Genomic DNA, 8,327 nt, shown 5'->3' on the forward strand with positions numbered 1-8,327 from the left:
ACAGAACGATGAATTGGCTAATAGATGGCAGTTACAGATCACCTTTTTTACATGCCGGATGTGCGTGACGCACAACATTACATTACATTATATTACAGTCATTTAGCAGACGCTTTTATCCAAAGCGACTTACAATAAGTGTATTCAACATAGGTAGGGAACAAAAACTACTAATCACCAGAAGTCTTTAGTGCATTTTCTGCAAAAACAAGCAACCAAGAGTATACCTAGCGCTAAGGTAAAAGTGCAATATATCAGCTACCTATTTCCTTAACCAGATGAGACAAAATAGCTAAATCAAATGAGCATGAGCTAAAACAATTAAGTGTATCGACTAAACAAGATCCAATAAACAATACAACAATAGAAAACAAGCGTTCGTACAACTAGTTAACAACAAGTAGGTCAGGCAGAGAGGAAGGGTAGTGTTTCCTGAAGAGGTGGGTTTTCAACCTGCGGCGAAATATGGGCAGTGACTCTGCTGTCCTAACATCAGTGGGGAGTTCATTCCACCACTGTGGGGCCAGAACAGAAAAGAGTCGTGACCGTGTGGATCGGCCAGAAGGACCCTTGAGTGACGAGGCAATCAGTCGCCCCGAGGTGGCAGACCGAAGTGGTCGGGCAGGGGTGTAGGCATCGACCATAGCCCGGAGGTAGGAAGGAGCTGTTCCTTTCACTGCCCTATAGGCTAACACCAGGGTTTTGAACTGGATGCGGGCCGCTACGGGGAGCCAGTGTAGAGAACGGAGAAGGATGGTTGTGTGGGAGAACTTGGGGCGGTTGAACACCAGACGAGCCGCAGCTTTCTGAACAAGCTCCAGAGGTCTGATGGCAGATGCCGGAGCACCAGCAAGGAGGGAGTTGCAGTAGTCCAGGCGGGAGATGACGAGAGCCTGGATGAGCACCTGGGCTGCCTTCTCCGTGAGGAAGGGGCGAATCCTCCTGATGTTGTAGAGGAGGAATCTGCAGGACCTTGTCACTGATGCGATGTTTGCCGAGAACGTCAGTTGATCGTCCAGGGTCACACCCAGATTTTTCGCAGTCCGAGTTGAGGTCACCACAGCATTATCAATGGTGATGGCCATGTCTCGGTGCGGACAGCCCTTCCCCGGGAGGAACATCAGCTCGGTCTTGTCCAGGTTGAGCTTCAGGTGGTTTGTCGACATCCACGCCGAGATGTCAGCCAGACAAGCAGCAATGCGTGCCTCCACTTGGGTATCAGAGGGGGGGAATGAGAGGATCAGCTGGGTGTCATCGGCATAGCAGTGGTAGGAAAAGCCATGGGAGTGGATGACAGCACCCAGAGATGTAGTGTAGAGAGAGAAAAGAAGAGGACCCAGAACCGAGCCTTGGGGAACCCCAGTTGTGAGCCTGTGTGGTTCTGACACAGACCCTCTCAGCATCACCTGGTAGGAGCGACCCGTCAGGTAGGATGCAAACAGGGAGAGTGCAGAGCCTGAGACACCCATCCCCTCGAGGGTGGAGAGGAGGATCTGATGGTTCACCGTGTCGAACGCTGCAGACAGGTCCAGGAGTATCAGGACGGAGGAGAGAGAGTTCGCTCTAGCGGCATGGAGCGACTCCGTCACTGCCAGCAGGGCAGTCTCTGTCGAGTGACCCACTTTGAAACCAGACTGGTTGGAGTCCAGGAGGTTGTTCTGGTGGAGATAGGAGGACAGTTGTTTAAAGACAGCACGTTCGAGAGTTTTAGATAGGAAGGATAGAAGGGAAACCGGTCTGTAGTTCTTGATCTCAGAGGGGTCAAGTGTCGGTTTCTTCAGGAGGGGGGTGACTCTGGCAGTCTTGAAAGTAGAGGGAAAGTAGCCAGATGTCAGAGAGGTGTTAATAAGGTGGGTTAAGAAGGGAAGAAGTTCAGGTGCAATAGACTGCAACAGAGTGGATGGGACCGGGTCCAGAGAGCATGAGGTGGGGCGACTAGAGGTAACAAGGAGAAGGACCTCGTTAGGGGAGAGGGGAGAGAAGTGGGATAGAGAGGGGATGGGGGGGGGAAGAGGAGTAGATGACGGTAGAGAGGGGGGGGTGGCAGGCAGACGGGTGTGGGTAGTGCGCAGGGCACCAGCCGGGGGAGGAGGGAAGGAGGATCGGATATCGTTCACCTTCTTGTCAAAGAAGTTGGCGAAATCGTCAGGGAGGAGGGACGAGGAGGGAGGAGGGGGTGGTGGTTGTAGGAGAGAGGAGAAAGTTCCAACCCTAAAAGAGTTTTTTAGGGTTGGAAGCAGAAGCCTGAATTTTAGTGCAGAAAAAAGCAGCTTTAGCAGCTGATAGAGAGGAGGAAAAAGTAGAAATGAGAGATTGGAAGGTGAGAAGGTCCTCCGGGAGGTTGCCATTTCTCCATTTGCGCTCAGCCGCTCTCAGGCTCCGTCTCTCAGTCCGCACTGAGTCCGACAACCAGGGGGCAGGTGGAGTTTGGCGTGCAGGCCTGGTGGTGAGGGGACAGAGATGGTCGAGAGAAGAGGATAGAGTAGAGAAAAGAAGATCTGTGGCGGTATCAGGGGATAGAAGAGCAAAGGATTCAGGGGCAGGGAGAGCAGAGAGAACAGAAGAGGAAAGATCAGTGGAGGAAAGTGAGCGAAGATTGTGACGTGAGGAAATCATGTGGGTAGGGAGGGGCTGTGAGGGGGGAGAGGAGAGAGAGAGAGAGTAGGACATGAAGTAGTGATCAGAGAGTTTCTTACCCTTTTCACTGGAAAGAGGAGTGACAGACAGGTTAGCAATAGAGCAGCCTCTGGTGAAGATCAGGTCCAGTTGGTTGCCCGCCTCATGGGTAGGAGGAGATGGGGAAATAACTAGGTCAAAGGCGGCGAGAAACGAAAGTAGTGGGTCTAGCTGCTTCTCAGTCGGGAGGTTGAAGTCACCCAGAAGGATGAATCCAGAGCCATCGACAGGGAAGTGGGAGACTAGATGGTCCAGCTCCTCCAGGAAGCCACCAGCAGGGCCCGGTGGGCGATAAACAGCTGCAATGGTGAGCTTGACTGGATGAGAAACAGTGACCACATGAAATTCAAATGAGGTAGGAGAGAATAGTGACAGTGAAACAGGAGAGTATTTCCATTTTCTGGAAATTAGCAGACCAACCCCACCACCTGTCCGCACGGCTCTGGGAGTGTGAGAGAAAGAGTACACATCTGACAGAGCCGCGGGCGTAGCAGTGTTTTCTGGTCTGATCCAGGTCTCAGTCAGAGCAAGGAAGTTAAGGGAGAGCAAGGATGCGTAGGCTGAGATGAAAGCAGATTTGCCTTCCACCACAGCCGAGTGGCAATTCCAAAGCCCTCCCGTTACCACTTGCACAGAGAGATAACGGTCGAATCCGCTGGTCAGACAAAGCACGAGATGCACGCCTAAAGCTGCAAGATCTGTGGTTGGTGTCAATGCAGGATGCACTCTTAGTCCACGGCCACGCATCACCCTGTGTCCAACCAACATCATCTATCCATTCACTCTGCCCCACCAACAGTTTCCAGTGAGACCCTGCTTCGACATGACTGTCAATAAGTCTCAGGGCCAGACACTACACTGTGTTGGGGTCTTCTGCATGAGGAACTTCTTCAGCCAGCCCGGTGTCGAGTCGGTCAGACACACGGTTGTCCAGAACCGCCACAAAAGTCCTCTGCCCGGGCTCTAGGCAGGGCCCCTGCCCAGTGATCCCACGGGCACTGGCCCGTGGGAGCACTGGTAAATGCAGTCCTTTATTTCCGAGTCAGTCAAGGCTGCCTCTGTGATAATCAGGTCCTCTTCTTGGGGTTGGTTATTGCATGGATCATTTGTGTGCAGAATTTTGCATTAAAAAGCCATTTAAGCATATATGAAAGTATTGAATAAGTAAAATGACTATTCCAATCAATTACCCATACTTGAATTATGCAGAAAGGTGTGTCTCTACACAATAATGGCTCAAACGTTTATCATATATTTTTGTAAGAATGTGTGTGCAGGTAATATAGGGGGCCACATATTCAATGCATGATAACGACCACTAAGCTATGTGTATACAATGGTTATCATGCCAAACTGTGAAGTAGAGATGCACAACAAGTCAAAAAAATCACACCAGCTTTGCCCACCGATTTGATTCTATAGCTATGGCCCTGGCTCGTGTTATCACACTATAATAGTGTTTCTGATTGTATATAGAGTTACAAAACGTACAAACACATGTTACCACTCATATTAAAGCTTAGAATGGTGAGCAGTTTTCTATAGCCATTAGGAACATGTTGGTTCTTAGCACACACTTCCAAAATGGGGATATTTGCAAGCCTTATTTTAAATTTGTGTGTAATGTGTGTGCAAAATACTGCATTAAAAGCCCATTTAAGCATATATGGAAGTTTTGTGGAAGTAAAATAACCATTCCAATCAATTCCCCATATTTGAATTATGCAGAAAAGTGGTTTGATTGTAGCCTGGATCCAGCCCAAAGACCCCGCCCACTCTCTGAGTGGACTGCATCTCTTGGTCTGGTGTTGCGCTGTGAACCTATAATTTCTTCGGTACAAAAATTTATTATCCAATGAGAATCGGTGGTGGGGGGGTGGGTCTAACGAACAACCAATCAGCGCCGAGTCCCGTTTTCAGCGTCATCACGCAGCGCAACACACAGAGGGTTGAGGGAAATTCTAATCCCCTCCCCCTTGAAATCGCTCAGACAGGAGACAATGTCAGACTGAAGCTTCAAGAAAGCTACAGTCTGATAATCAGGCTAGTTTGATTGGTCTCTGCACAAAGTAAGGTTCAAAAGTTGATCATATATGTGTTGTCACAATTTGCATGTGGTAATATAGGGGTGCATGTACTCAATGCATGATAACTACCACTAAGCTGCTAGTCTGCGATTGTTATCATACAAAAATGTGAAGTAGAGATGTACAGCTAGTCAAAAATTCAAACAAGAATTTGCCCACCCATTTCGTAATTAACGCGCAAATTAGGGGGGTCTGGCTCATGGACTATTATGTCAAAAGAAATATTGGACAATGAGGGTTTGCTTTTGGTGATAGCAGCAATATTGGCTCTATTACTGCACCCCGAGAACTGAATTTAGTTATTTATTTTCTGCCACGGTAGAAAATAAATGGATCCATGTTGTTGTTGTTGCTTATGTGTGTGGTGCTTCATTCCTTCTTTTCATTCTTCCTGTTAGCCATTTTCTTCTGCATTAAATTACATTAAACAAGTGTAAATTATCATCACCTGATCCAAGATATATTATATATTTTTCCAACTCAAGATGACTCAATCCAAACCTGAAGCAATGCACGCAATCCCACCCCTGACCCTGAGCCGACTGGCACAGAAGTGGCTGATGGAGGATACACCAAACTTTGACCCGGCAGGTGTTTGTGTGGGGTCCCAGGAAGTTGAGGCTACGTTGTTCTGTAAATCACCATACAGTGTGCTGGCAGGAAGTCCCTTCTTCACAGCGGTCTTCTCTGAGGTCGGCTGTGTAGTGGAATGGATGTACCAAGACGGATCTGAGTTAGGTGGGCTGTACACTTTTTCAGCCCAAAAAACCCTTAGCTGAAAGAGAGACACACACACACACACACACACACACACACACACACACACACACACACACACACACACACACACACACACACACACACACACACACACACACACACACACACACACACAATTGTGTTGTAGATTACACTTTTTCATATAGATTTCATAGGCAGCTTCATAGACTTAGAGAAAAGTACTGCCGTAGCAGACAACCTGCAGCACTCCAGGTTCAAACAAAATCCTTCTAGGTGCAAGGCTCGAAGATATAAGTTGAGGTGAAGAAAATGCCAGCACTCATTGTATGTCCTTTTACATGATTTTATTTACCTCTGAGAATGAAAACCTACGCGTTTCGGCCTGTATGGCCTTCCTCAGCGTTTGCACAACGTAGGATGTAGGATTAATTCCATCTCATGCAGCAGTTTGGCCATGACAGTCTCATGTATAAAGCATCATACTTTGTTGCTTGCCGAACATATTTTCCATGTATACATAATACATTAAGCTTTACCTTTCCTACCACCAGGTCCAGATGCTATCATGCCCACTGCTACAGTCAGAGGCCCAGCACGCTGTGTCCTCCTGGGTGAGAGGCCAGCCCTCAACTGCCTGGCCCGGGCTTCAGGTATAGCTACTCGCTGCTCTCGACTCCAGAAGGTGGCCACGGCAGCAGGATGGCATGGAGAGGTGGCTGGTACACGCAAGACCACCCCAGGCTTCCGTCTGGTAGAGAAGTATGCCATGCTGGTTGGTGGTGTGTCCATGCACAGGCAGGATCTGAGCGGAATGGTGATGCTGAAGGATAACCATGTCTGGGCATCAGGAAGTATTACAAAGGTGTCTCAAGTTGCAAGTGTTGTATGATGGTGTCATGTAAAAATAGCTCAAATACCCGGGCGGTTAGCTCAACCGTCTGGGCACTAGGCTGCCAAGCCAGCCGGACGGCGTGCCGCGGGTTCGACTCCCGAGCCTGATGGCCTTTGCCGCGTGTCACTCCCCATCTCTCTCCCCCTTTCCTGTCTAGTTACTGTACCCTATCAATAAAGGCAAAACACAAAAAAGAAATAGCTCAAATAGCTGAATTGTAGATCTGCTATTTTTTTTTATTATTTGCAAATTCTTGAAAACATTTTAAGAATTTAGAATATTAGAATATTAATATATATATTTGACTTTTCAAAAGGGTGCTACAAATTATTTTGCAAACAATTCAAGTCTGTACTGGGACACTAAAAGTGGATTTCATGTACTATCAAAGTTCACAATCACGTGTGACATATTTCGCAACAGCTAGGAAGTAGCTAGGCCTACATTTTCTCTCAATGTTGCAATGAGATGTTTTTGCAGACCTATGCACAGTAGAAATCCTCAGCGTTAATTTAACCCTGAGAATGTGTGCTCTGTGTTGTGTCGGCTGCATGACATTTGAGATTAAGATTACATTGAAAGAGTGTGTTCATCCACTAGGCTGTGAAGGCTGTCCGTTCAGTGTGTGGCTTCAGCAGTAAGATTGAAGTGGAGTGCTGCTCCTGGGAGGAAGGCAGTGAGGCGGCAAAGGCAGGAGCAGACATTGTTATGCTGGATAACTTTAAACCTCAGGTAAAAATGGATGCCAGCAGCAAGACTCTCTTTTGATAATGATTAATTGTAATTATCGATCTTATTATTTGATCTTTTCTTCACTACATCCTCCCCACCTCATGTCAACTCCTCTTGCATTTTCAGGAGCTCCACACTGCAGCAAGTGTGTTGAAAGGGGAGTTCCCAACTTTGTTAATAGAGGCAAGTGGAGGAGTGACTCCGGAGAACCTATCTGACTATTTCTCCCCCCATGTGGACATCATTTCCATGGGCTGCATAACGCAAGGTTGCCCCATCGTGGACTTCTCTCTTAAGGTCCGAAAGCCTGTTGTCAGTCAAGTCTAAATGACTGACTGAGGTCAAAAGAGAAGGGAAAGTAGCCTCTGCGTAACTATGTTTTCTGGAAATGAGTAAAAGCCGATAGGCTAATAGCAAACAGTCCTGCAGCAAACACCAAAGTGATTGAGTTTGGTTGACTAGGTTTCTCCTGACTAGGTTTCTTCTGTTCAATGTGTCTGTAAATGTGTAAAGAATCAAGTATACACTTTTTGTAAATTGATCAGCATCAGCATATCATTTTGGAGCAGAGGCCAGATAAAAAAAAAGATTAGGGTACCGTAAACCAATTGCAAAGTAATATAGAGATAAAAAACTCATATATTGTATATAAAGTTATATGATTAAGGGACCCCATTCAGACAGATCAGGGGTGGATAACAGGGAACCTGCTTTTCGGATATCTCCATATTGCAGCCTGAGCGCTGAGTAGCATAAACAATTACTTAAAATACTTACTTAAATACATACATTTCTATACTGTAAGTTACGTTCTCACTTTTTTCTAACCGTGTATACTATGATGATTTCCTTTTTTTGCATAGAAGTGTATATTTGTATGTCTTTAAATGTTTTGATGAATTGAAAATGGAGGACCCTTATGTAAACAAGTCTTAGTGCTTTTTCTGGTCTTATCCTCTTAGCAGATTTTTTTATTGACCTGTACTTTCCTTGAACTGTACCCAGTCTGCAAATTGTTAATACAATTTCCAATCAATCAATCGATCAATCAATCAATCTATCAATGTTAAACATTGTACCTACCTTCCCACGTCTGTGCATGACCCTGTGATGCTACTGTAGCTACTGTATTATGAGAAAATGTTTTATCTCAAACAGGAAAAGTAGATACATTCTAATGTTTTCCAGGGTTCCAATAA

The 8,327-nt window shown here is 46.5% G+C and overlaps 1 protein-coding gene across 1 annotated transcript in view; it reads left to right on the forward strand.

Annotated features, from left to right (window-relative positions):
* The first annotated feature begins 6,312 nt into the window (after positions 1-6,312).
* pla2g12b (phospholipase A2, group XIIB) overlaps positions 6,313-8,327 on the forward strand; it is a 30,856-nt gene continuing 28,841 nt past the window's right edge. Inside the window, exon 1 of the mRNA XM_079498989.1 lies at positions 6,313-6,366. Coding sequence (XP_079355115.1) covers positions 6,316-6,366 — 51 coding nt within the window. The 5' untranslated portion in view covers positions 6,313-6,315. The remainder of the gene's footprint in view (positions 6,367-8,327) is intronic.

This window comes from Electrona antarctica (assembly GCF_951216825.1).
Source record: "Electrona antarctica genome assembly, chromosome: 4".
Taxonomy (NCBI): domain Eukaryota; kingdom Metazoa; phylum Chordata; class Actinopteri; order Myctophiformes; family Myctophidae; genus Electrona; species Electrona antarctica.